This window comes from Microcaecilia unicolor, unplaced genomic scaffold (genome assembly GCF_901765095.1).
Source record: "Microcaecilia unicolor unplaced genomic scaffold, aMicUni1.1, whole genome shotgun sequence".
NCBI classification, from domain to species: Eukaryota; Metazoa; Chordata; class Amphibia; order Gymnophiona; family Siphonopidae; genus Microcaecilia; species Microcaecilia unicolor.
Window position 1 is genome coordinate 24,265 of NW_021963309.1, and position 12,334 is coordinate 36,598.

General features: G+C 45.3%; 1 protein-coding gene across 1 annotated transcript in view; it reads left to right on the forward strand.

The window, feature by feature from the left end:
- The window catches only part of LOC115459173 (medium-chain specific acyl-CoA dehydrogenase, mitochondrial-like), a 54,851-nt gene that overhangs the window by 8,126 nt on the left and 34,391 nt on the right, over positions 1-12,334 (forward strand). Inside the window, exons 3-7 of the mRNA XM_030189036.1 lie at positions 73-170; positions 269-338; positions 9,168-9,268; positions 9,498-9,578; positions 9,975-10,105. Coding sequence (XP_030044896.1) covers positions 73-170; positions 269-338; positions 9,168-9,268; positions 9,498-9,578; positions 9,975-10,105 — 481 coding nt within the window. The remainder of the gene's footprint in view (positions 1-72; positions 171-268; positions 339-9,167; positions 9,269-9,497; positions 9,579-9,974; positions 10,106-12,334) is intronic.

Here is a 12,334-nt window from a genome sequence, read left to right on the forward strand (position 1 = left end):
TTGCTACAGAATATCTGTTTTTGTAAGCAGTATAAGCGTTTTGAATATTCTTGTCACACATCTTATTTTTAGAGTTAACTGATCAACAAAAAGAGTTTCAAGCAACTGCACGTAAATTTGCCAGAGAAGAAATTATTCCTGTTGCTGCACAATATGACAAAACTGGCGAGGTAATTTATGAACATTGTATATTACTGTATATTTATTACACAGTTGTTGCTTCCAACTAGTTAATAAAATTGATGATTTTCATCTCCCCTTGTTTTAGTATCCTGTTCCTCTCATAAAAAGGGCCTGGGAACTTGGAATGATGAATGGGCACATACCAGAAAATTGTGGTAATGTTTCTGTACCTCTCTCTTACATACAGAGAAAATGAATGAGAAAAGAGATAGAATCTAGGTAGTTAAGAGGATTTGGGTCATACAGATTCTTAGTGCTCTGTGAAAGATGTTATATCCATTATTTCCTTATATTTGATAATGATAGACAAATCACTGTATGCAGTTCTGAACAAATAGGTTGAAGCAGTGTGTATTTATTAGGATTTTATTTACTGCATTTTCGAAGGAATTCACTCAAGGCGATTTCACTCAAGGCGATGTACAGCAAGAATAAGTCGAACATAAGCAATAGACAATCACAGTAGTAAAAATATTCAAACAATACAAAGTATGGCATAGTATGCTGCATTACAATAAAACAGTTACTATTCTTGTGTCCTAGAGCTATCAACTTTTGAATTATTTAGAGTCATATTAAAGCAGTTGCATAGCCACTGGGGGGGAGGGGGGGCTGGGCCTGGGCCTCCTCCACAACTCGAGTATCCTTTGACTGGTTGGTGGGGATGCCCAATCCCTGCCAGCCGATGAGATCCGTTGCTGGAACTGTCCCAGTGCTGCCTGATTTTTCTGATATGTGGTTCTTGTATGAATAAAATATTCATGTTGAGCCTCTTTACTTAAGTTGTCCCTTCACTCATATAGTGAGACTCTTTACATTAACAGCCGTGATATTCATCAACCTCTCCATATCAACTCCAGAGATTTAATGCCTTGCTTTTCCTTCTTCATCCCCTCACCCCCAGCACCTCTATCCTCACTTCCTCCTCCTGCCTCTCTACTGGAAAGAGTAACCCCATCCTCTCTCAACTTGCAACTTCTGCCTAGAATGCGTTCTTACAGTCACACCTCTTGTCAGCACCATACACATACCTATTCAGTCACCCACCCAAACACCCTCCCCCCACCCCCCTAAAAGGAGGAAAACATGGAGGACCTTGAGCATACCAATAGGAACTTCTGGACAAGGTAGTACCTTGATAATGGGTCCCCCTCACCATTATCTGCTCCACCAAATCCCCAGTAATCCTCTCTCTAGACATGAGATTATTTAGCAGGGCAATTTTCCTTTATTCCTTTCTTCTTTCCCTTCTTCAACAACGGGATTCTGTTGGTCATCTCTTGCTTGTTCTGGCAGGCTCTGTAATCTACAGCCATTCTTAGACACCCTCCTTCACCTTGCTGACTGAGGTAGTTGTGCTTCTTCCATTGTTGCAATTTCAGTTTCTCCAAATCCTGTCTCCTTCAAAGTTTGTGCTGCTCCCCCTAAAGACTTGAGTTTGATGGGTTTTATCTTCAAACGAAAAAGGAGTCCTAGATGGAAAGAACCATTTGTGTTTAATCTTCTCTCTCAAATGTTGAGTAATAGGCTTAAACTCTCTAAGAGTAATGTGAGCCAGGTCTGCATATACTGAGATGCAGTTCACTTCCCATTCAAAGGTTGAGAGTACCCTCATTTTATTAGCACTCTGTTCCTTTATTTGGAAATTGGGTATACAAGTTATCCTGCAGAACATTAATCTTTAGTGCAGACTGTATCCAAACCAGCCATACCCACGCTTCACTTGCTGATTACTATCAAGGACCAGTATACCTTCACAGATATTCTGTGCTGTAAGCATTCAGTTGTTTAGCCTTTCGTTCTGGAACCCATCATATAGATAATTTATGGGGGGAGGACCCATTATCAAGGTACTCTACCTTGTCCAGAAGTTCCTGTTGGTACGCTCAAGGTCCTTCATATTTTTCTGAATATCGCAGAGCTCATCGACCTATTCATCAGCGATCTTTCATCTTCAAAGCGGTGTCCTAGCTTTAAGTTCTCTTGGTTCACCAGATTAAATTCTGCTTCCTTAGCATCCCTCTGGACCGGCCCAGGATTGGACTGATGGGTTGTGCACGCCTACCAGCAGGTTGGAGACTGAGAAAAAAACTCTGACTCTAGCGAGCCAATAGGAGCCCTGGACATGTGACCCTAGCCTCAGTATTTTCTCAGTCTCCCAGCAGGTAGGAGTGAGCCCATTAGTCTCTTTATATTGTCTTTCAGCTTTTTCTTTATTGTTGGCTTTAGTCTGCCTTTATTCTGTGCCACAGGAATTCTTTGAGGCTTGTTAGGTGTTCTTTTCAGTTTGGTTAACTTTCAGCCTCAGGGGTGAAAACTCGGGTGTCCCGGGTCCCTCCCCCCTTGTTCCTCCCCACCTCCCTTATTATTTAATTCAATTTCAAAGGGAAGGGTTGCCCTTTGATTAGCAAGGGGATTTTACCTTTGGGAGAGGCAGCCAGATGTAAAAAGAAGCTAAATTTGTTTTACTGCCACGGACCTCTTCAGTCCCCATTGATTAAACGAGCAGGCAGCTCTGTTACTGTCAAGTGTGTGTGGTGTGGCTGATTAGCGTTTCCACAGCAGGGGAACATAAAGAGCACAGATTTCTTTGCCTGGTCTGGCTCCCATCACTGTTTGTTTTCGGGGGATTTGTGTGGTTAATTTGAGCGCTATTAAAAAAAAAAAAAAAAAGTACAGTTTCGGCGCGAATTGGGTACGCGCGTGCACGCGCGCGTTAGCGATGTCGGAAAAACGTAAGCGCTGCTCCGTTTGTCAGCGTCGGGGTGTTTCATCTTCAGGCGCTTGTAAGTATTGTACAGCGCTAGCGGGAGCGTCGGGTCCGGTTTTGCCGGCAGCGGTTCAGTCAGCTGGTTCGGTCTCTTCACCGGCGCGCTCTGATCCCGTGGTTGCTGAAGGGTCAGGCGCGCCCCCGGACTCCGGAACGCCGGTTTTGGCGCGAACGGCGGCCATTTTGAATTCGTCCTCCCCTTCTCCCTCGCAGCCTGCAGGTCTTTCGGTACCTCCGTTGGATGTTTTTTCTGCAGGAGCACTGATGCAGGCTGGGCCTACTCAGGCAGGGGGGTTTCCTCCTGAGTTTGTGCTCCAGATGTATCAGGCTTTTTTGCTGCAGAAGGGGGATTCTTCAGCTGAGCCAGGGCCTTTGAGTATGTCTGCTCCCCCTCCCTCTAAGAGATCTAGGGAGGGAGATTGGCGGGAGCATTTGGAGTCAGTTCATGATCAGGAAATGCCCTTCTTAGAAGAAGAGGAAGATCTGGCGGAACATATCTGGGAGGAATCTTCTTCTCCAGATCCTGAGGCTAGTTCTTTTGCTCAAGGAGAAGATCCTTCTGTAGCCAGAGTTTTCCATAAGGATGATTTGCAGGAGCTAATTTCTATGGTGTCTTCTACTTTGAACTTTGAAGATTTACAGCCAGCTTCGGAAGTCCGTAAGGTCGATTTCTTGATTAAAGGTCTGCTTCTAAGACTTTTCCTATGCACCAGGATATTTGGGATGTTATTAAAGCGCAATGGGAGTCCCCAGATGCGGTTTTCCGGCAGTCCAGATCTATGTCTCGTCTCTATCCGGTTCCTGAAGCGGATAAGTCTTTGCTTAAGGTTCCGGTCGTGGATGCCGTGGTGTCGGCGGTGAATAAGCGGAATACAGTCCCCGTAGATGGCGGAACAGCTCTTCGGGATGTTCAGGACAGACGTCTGGATTCTCTGCTCAAGAATAGTTTTGATGTTTCTTCCTTGGCAGTACAGGCTGCCATTTGTGGGTCCTTAGTGGCTAGGGCCTGTTTTAGGTGGGCAGAGAGAGTTCTGGACAGGACTTCGGATGATCTTCAAGCTATTGATCTAGAGGTGGCTAGGATTGAAACGGAAGCGGCGTTTCTGGCGGATGCCTTGTATGATTTGTTGCGAGCATCTTCTAAGTCTTTGGCTTTGGGAGTCGCTGCTCGCCGATCGCTGTGGTTGAAAGGTCGGCGGATGCGGCCTCCAAATCCAAATTGAGCAAGTTTCCATTTAAAGGTTCCTTTTTGTTTGGGGAAGAATTGGATAAGTTGGTTAATTCCTTAGGAGATGCTAAAGTTCCTCGATTGCCGCAAGATAGACCCCGCCTGTCCGGTCAAGGTTCCTTCTCTGGTAGAGGTTCAGGTAGAGGTTTACGTAGATTTCAGACTGGTCGGGGTTTTCAACCTCACAAATCTCGGTTCTACAATAGGACACAGTCCTTTCGGGGTACTCGCAGAGGGGCGAGTTACTCCTCTCCAGGTTTTAGATCACAGACCCGTCCTTCCCAATGAAGGGGCGAGGGCCTCTCCTCTGGTGCCTGTCGGAGCTCGTCTTTCTCAGTTCTATCAGAGGTGGGCCCACATAACTTCAGATCAGTGGGTCTTGGAAGTTATACGAGACGGTTATGCCTTAGAGTTCGCAAGGCCTATTGCAGACGCCTTTCTGGAGTCTCCCTGTCGTTCTCCTCTCAAGGTGAGGGCGGTTCGGGAGACTCTACAGAGGCTGTTAGATCTTCACGCTATCTGTCCAGTCCCTCCTTCCGAGTACAGGCAAGGCCGGTATTCCATTTATTTTGTAGTTCCCAAGAAGGAAGACTCTTTTCGCCCTATATTGGACCTCAAGCCGGTCAATTGCGCTCTCAGAGTCACAAGTTTTCGGATGGAGACCCTGCGATCAGTCATAGTCGCAGTGCGCCAGGGAGAGTATTTGACAGCCTTGGATCTCACAGAGGCTTATTTGCATATTCCCATTCGTCCGGCTCACCACAAGTTCTTGCGCTTTGCAATTCTAGGGCAGCATTACCAGTTTCGCGCTCTGCCCTTCGGTCTGGCGACGGCTCCCCGCACTTTCACCAAAGTTATGGTCGTGGTGGCTGCGGCCCTCAGGAAGGAAGGGATTCTTGTTCATCCATATCTAGACGACTGGTTAATCAGAGCAAAGTCTTATCAAGAGAGTTGTCGTGTCACAGAACGAGTGATGCAGTTCTTGCAGTCTCTAGGTTGGGTAGTAAATGTGTCAAAGAGTCGGTTGGTTCCGTCTCAATCTCTGGAGTATTTGGGCGTCACGTTCGACACGACACAAGGCCGAGTGTTTCTACCGCAGGCCAGGATTCTAAAACTCCAGTCTCAGATTCGGGCCTTTCTTCAACAGCAGCGTCCGTGTGCTCGAGATTATCTTCAGATTCTCGGATCCATGGCAGCCACCATAGAAGTAGTACCCTGGGCCAGACTCCATATGAGGCCTCTTCAGTGGTCTCTTCTATCGCGTTGGTCCGCTCAGAGGGAGTCACTATGGAGGCGTCTGCCTCTCCGCAACAGAGAGCGCAGCTCGCTGTTTTGGTGGCTGCGGATGAAGAATCTCACAGTAGGCATGCCTTTGGAATCTCCTCGCTGGATACCGTTAACAACAGATGCCAGTCTCCGAGGCTGGGGAGCACATTGCCTGGGGCAGTGGGCCCAGGGTCTTTGGTCTCAAATGGAAGCAGTTCAATCAATCAATTTGTTGGAGACCAGAGCGATCCGGTTGGCCCTGCAGCACTTCAGGGCTCTACTAATAGGCAAAGCGGTCAGAGTTCTTTCAGACAATGCCTCGGCAGTGGCCTATGTCAACCGTCAGGGGGGAACAAAATGTTGTCTCTTGTGTCGGGAGGCGGAGAGTCTCCTCGCCTGGGCGGAGATTCACCTCTCGGCCATTTCAGCATCGCATGTGGCCGGAGTGGAAAACGTTCAAGCCGACTTTCTCAGTCGCCACACTCTCGATCCCGGGGAGTGGTCTCTCAGATATCAGGTGTTTCGGTTGATAGTGGAGCGCTGGGGCACTCCAGTTCTAGATCTGTTTGCATCCAATCTCAACACGAAAGTCCCTCGTTTCTTCAGTCGTCGAAAGGACGTAAGAGCGGCAGGGGTAGACGCTCTCTTGCAACAGTGGCCCTCTGACCTTCTTTACGCGTTCCCTCCGTGGCCGCTAATAGGCCGTCTCCTACAGATGATCGAGGATCACGGAAGACCGGTAATTTTGGTAGCACCGGATTGGCCGCGGCGTCCTTGGTACGCGGATCTACAGCGTCTATTGGTGGCGCCTCCTCTTCGGCTACCAGTTCACAGGACTTTGCTGGTTCAAGGGCCAGTTCCATATCCAGATCCGGGTCGATTTTGTCTTACGGCTTGGCTCTTGAACGAGCCCGTTTAGCTAAACGGGGTTTTTCAGGACCGGTGATTTCCACCATGCTTAGGTCTCGTCGGCGTTCCACTTCGCTAAACTACAGTATATTCGTACTTGGAGAATTTTTGAGGCCTGGTGTGCAGAGGCTGACATCCTTCCGTTTCGAGCATCTGTGCCTCAGATGTTGGATTTTCTACAGCGAGGGTTGGATAAAGGGCTGTCTCTTTCTTCTCTTAAGGTGCAAGCGGCAGCTCTTTCCTGCTTTAGAGGTCGGATTCGGGGTAAATCTTTCTCCAGTCTTCCGGAGGTGGCTCGTTTTTTAAAGGGAGTCAGCCTTCTTCGTCCTCCGGTAAGATCAGTCTTTCCATCTTGGGATCTTAATCTGGTTCTTTCGACTCTCACGAAACCACCTTTTGAGCCTTTGCAAGCATGTTCTTTGAAGGATCTGACGCTTAAGACAGTGTTTTTGGTGGCTATTGCATCGGCTCGGAGAGTCTCAGAGTTGCAAGCTTTTTCATGCAGATCTCCTTTTCTGCAGTTTTCCAAGGAGCGCGTGGTTATTCGTCCGGTTCCCTCCTTTTTGCCTAAAGTGGTATCCCGTTTTCATCTGTCCCAGTCAGTGTTTCTTCCTGTTCTGGGATCGGCCTCAGGGACGCAGGAACAGCGACAGTTACATACTCTGGATGTTAAAAGAGTGCTTAAGCGGTATCTCACAGTTACTGAAGATTTTCGACGCACGGACCGTCTTTTTCTACTGTTGGCCGGTCACCGTAAGGGGTTGGCGGCTTCTAAGCCCACATTGTCTAGGTGGATCAAGGAGATGATAGGGTCAGCCTACCTTTTGGCAGGTAAAGCTGTCCCGAACTCTGTTAAAGCTCATTCAACTAGAGGGCAAGCTGCATCCTGGGCCGAGTGTTCATTGGTTCCACCAGCGGAGATTTGTAAGGCAGCGACTTGGTCCTCTCTCCATTCGTTTTCTAAGCATTACAGGCTTGATGTGCAGTGTCGGCAGGAGGCGATTTTTGCGTCGCGAGTGATTTCAGCGGGTCTGCTGGGGTCCCTCCCGTAGGACTACTGCTTTGTTACGTCCCATCAGTCCAATCCTGGGCCGGTCCGGAGGGATGCTAAGGAAGGAGAAATTAGACCTTACCTGCTAATTTGCTTTCCTTTAATCCCTCCGGACCGGCCCAGGCCCCTCCCGTGTTCTATATTTCTGTCTAAGTTTCTATGTTCAATTGTTGGTTGCAGAGCTTTTTGTTTGCAAGTTTAAAAAAGAAAAAAGAAAAAAAAAAAGATGATGCATTTTCTATGCAGGCCATACCGCTGCTCTGGTTAGAGTACGTGGTGAGCCACAATGATTGGGCCATACCGATGCTCTGGTTAGGGTATTCGGTGAGCCACTGTGATAAGGCCATACCGATTCTCTGGTTAAGGTTTTCGGTGAGCCATTGTGATAAGGCCATACCGCTGCTCTGGTTAGAGTACGTGGTGAGCCAGGATAGTCTGGCCATACCGATGCTCTGGTTAGGGTACTCGGTGAGCCATTATAATAAGGCCATACCGTTCCTCTGGGAAGAGTTGTCGGTGAGCCTTTGTTAGAGCACGTACTTACTAGTGCTCTCTGGCTGCTTGAATTCCTTGAGGCACAGACTGTTTGTTCTTTCTGCTTTGTTATTAAAATACTGAGGCTAGGGTCACATGTCCAGGGCTCCTATTGGCTCGCTAGAGTCAGAGTTTTTTTCTCAGTCTCCAACCTGCTGGTAGGCGTGCACAACCCATCAGTCCAATCTTGGGCCGGTCTGGAGGGATTAAAGGAAAGCAAATTAGCAGGTAAGGTCTAATTTCTCCTTTTTCATTTCTTGAATCCAACTATGAGATTGCTAGCACAACCCCCACCTTTATGTCCTGTGGTGTCAATGCTTTTCCTCTTCTCTCTTGAATCTTTTTCTCCTCATGAATCCCCAGCTTCCCTGGAGTAAGAAAATGTATGCAGATCTATTGATTGCCTTTTTAGAGGAAATGAATTTAGCTTTACCATTTCACCACACTAACCAGAGAGAAATTACTATGTTACACTGAAATAGTTCAGATTATGGCTTTTTCCCTGGTCTGTGACATTTCCTCCTATTTCATACTTCCTTAGTATCAATATATATAAATGGCGAGTGTCGTACTCACTCGCAAATGCGCAGTAGAGACCCTCTCTGCCCCGCCCCCGCGTCAATACGTGATGACGAGGGCGGAACAGAGGGTCTCTACTGCGCATTTGCGAGGGACACCGCCATCGCTAACGCTCCCCCAACCCGCAGTCGCCGCCGCCAGCCACCCACCTTCCACCCGGTCAGGCCCTCGCTCCGCTATTGAAACAGCGAGGGCACGCAGCACACAGCTCTACTGCTGAGCTGCCGTCGGCCTTCCTTCTTCTTCTCTGCCTGTGTCCCGCCCTCGACGACGTTACGTCACACGAGGGCAGGACACAGGCAGAGAAGAAGGAAGGCCACGGCAGCTCAGCAGTACAGCTGTGTGCTGAGTGCCCTCGCTGTTTCAATAGCGGAGCGAGCGCCCGACCGGGTGGAAGGTGGGTGGCGACGGCTCCGGGGGGGGGGGGGGACACGAACTCGGAGGGGGAGCAGCAGCGGCGGACTTGGCGGCAGGGTGGGGGGCCTTTCAACCCCCCCCTCCTATACTAGCCCATTTTTACGGGCTGAACAGCTAGTACTTTAATAAAAGTGTTTCTTGTGGAATTGTGTTTGTTTTATAGAGTTTTCTATCATTGTTAGTGCTGCATATTTCTATTAACACTGATTTTGTTTCTTCTGATATTTTAGGTGGTATTGGACTTGGAATATTTGATACCTGCCTTATTACAGAAGAAATAGCATATGGATGCACAGGGGTGCAAACTGCTATTGAAGCAAATTCTCTTGGTGTAAGTGTGTTGTAGGCCTCACTAAAGTATTAATAAGTTAATTCAAATAAGTGTTAAATAACACAAGCCCCATTATTCTTAGTGGAATCTCTTTATTAAGTACTAGCTATATGCTTAGATTGAATTAATGCGTGTTAAAACATCTGCTAAATTAGTACCTGTGTGGTAATATTTAGGTATTGAAAATATAGACCAACTTTTATTTAGATATTGAAAAATCTTTTCATAGCAAATGCCAGTTATTATTGCGGGAAATGAGCAACAGCAGAAGAAGTACCTGGGAAGAATGACTGAGGAACCATTGATGTGTGTAAGTATTGCTTTTATCAGAACATGTAAGTATTGGGCTATAATATTTTTTGGCTTTCAAGAAGTAATATTGAGAGCATTCTGCAATTGTAGAGGTGAGGTTTGTCTGACCAGCATTGATTTAAAAAAAAAGAATAAAAATGCACCTTATGCCTTCCTACCCAAGAATTGAAGCGTGTTAGTTTTTAACATCAAAAAATCACTGGTAATTAGCCAGCAAGAGGCACTAAAAGCATGCAAGAACCATCTTCCACCAGGCATTATTTGCTTTTACAGTGAGACTTGAACATAAACTTATGAGAAAAATGGCTTGTGTTTCCATAATCAGCTTCAAACATCAGTTAAAAATTAATTTCCTATTAAGCTGATTTGTGAATTTCTACTTTTCTCCTTTCAGGCTTATTGTGTAACAGAACCTGGAGCAGGATCTGATGTGGCTGGTTTACAGACCAGAGCTGAGAAGAAAGGCAATGAGTATATCATTAATGGACAAAAAATGTGGATCACCAATGGAGGCAAAGCTAACTGGTATTTTCATTATTTAATAGCTGCCTGAGTTTCATTTCATCTTATTAGTCCGTTCTGTGAGGATAATGAAAACACTCCATCTCATAGGCTAACCTGTTGTAGGTGTGGATATTGGACTGTGGTCAGTGGTGGTGTGATTAATGTGTAGTTTTGTTGTTCATTATATTTATGATAACTTTGTAAAAGTATAATAATGGAACAATACAATTTATCTATGAATAATTGTGATCATAGAAAACAGAAGGTGTAAACTAACAAAAGTTACAAATCACTGCAAATAGCAGACGATGATTTGCTTTGAAGGTCCAATTGTTGACAGGTAAATATAATTTAACATTTTAAAGATTTTGGTAAAAGGAGTCCAAATTTTGGAGATACAGGATGAGGTGCTATGCAACTTCCTCATACTTACAAATAAGGCAGTGTTGGCCCCACCATTCAAACATAGTAGGATTCATGTTATCTTCCAATGTGATTCAATTAAATGAACAACTAAGACCAACATAGTGTTGAAAAGCCTATCTGAGGACTCATTAGATCAGGTGTTGTGGCGCATAGGATTATGATTTTATAAAAGGGCTTAACTTGTATAGGTATAATGCAGAATACTTTGTCCCATTCTGAGTTGCAGAAGGATTGAAGATTAGAGGAATAGTAAATCATGTGGGATAATGAACCAACGGTATTGGTTGTATTACTTGGTAACTTATTTTTTCTGGTGTTCAGTAGGCCTCGTGTAGGATGAAGTATGATTGTTGTGTAGTTTTGAACCCATTTCCTGTAAATTATTCTAAAGGGATGTACAGAAATGCTTTTAGGTGTGGTTTTTTCCCCTTAAAGGAGCTGTTCAGTGGTGAGACTATTGGTCTGTGAAATTATTTCGATTTTTACTTTGTCTTTTTCATTTGTAGTTCAAAGTGAGTTATGTTCAGGTATTGTAGATACTTTCCTTCCCCAGAGGGTTTAAAATGTATACCTGCGGTAATGGAGAGTGAAGTGACTTGCCCAAGGTCCCAAGGAGCCTTGGTGGGATTTGGACCCTGGCTTCCATGGCTCTAACAAGGTTCTACTCAGTTTGTTTACATATCTGTACAGCATTGTGTGTGTGTCTAGTATTACTACATAGTAATTAGTGGTAGTAGCAGGTGAATATGTTTATTGCATTGCAAATTGTGTCTGCTTTTCGTATGCCATATATCTTGTTACCATTCCATAAAAACGGAATAGAAACTTTGGAATCCTTTCTTCTTGGAGCAGGTGACTGGATACTCTTAATTGATAAAGAGCTTGTGAATGCAGTTGGGTTTGACCTTATCAACAAAATTGCATGGGACCTAATCAGCTAGCTGGGCAAGTGTTCGTCAAGCTACAGGTTATTTGACAAATCCAAACGAATAAATTCAATCAATTTTTGATTGGGAGTCTGTAAAAATATGGATGTGATATCGTATGTTATTTGGACTGTGGGAATACCCTTTATATGTGTACCTCAAATTATTGTGTTGAGAAACATAGACTGCACCTTCAGAAAGTTATAAACAGTATGGAGTTGGTCCAGAGGACGGCTTCTAAAGTGGTCAGTGATCTTGGTCATAAAGCATATGGGGACAGACTTTAAAGAGCTCAATATGGATTCTATTAAAAGAAAAGCAGGCGATAAGATAAAGATGTTTAACCCTTTAGTGTCCAATTTTCCCATCAATCTGTTTCCATATGGCTTATTATGGGAACATTGGACACTGTTAAACACTTCCGTGGTGTAAATGCACGGAGGTGAGTCTGCCTTTCAGTTAAAAAGAAGCTCTGGAATGAGAGAGTCATAGGATGAAGGCGAAAGGGGTTAGACTCAGGAGTAACCTGAGGAAATACTTTTTTTACAGAAAAGGTGGTGAAGTCGTAGAACTGCTCCTGGTGGAGACGAAGACTATCTGAATTCAAGTAAACTTGGGGACAAGTACATAGGAGGATCTCTAAGGAAGAGGAAGGTGATAGTAGGTTTCATGGATGTGCAAACTGAGTAGGCCATATGGTCTTTATCTGCTTTCATTTTTCTGTGTTTCAGTTCTGTTATAATGTGGCCACTAGACTTATTCTGGGGAGATAAAGAGCATTCACCTCCCTTGTTAATGAGAGCTACATCAGGTTCTTATGGCAGCTAGAATTAAGTCAAGTTCTTAACACTAGAATTAGGTCTCTGGTGTTGAGAACTATAAGAAGAGGAGATTCAAG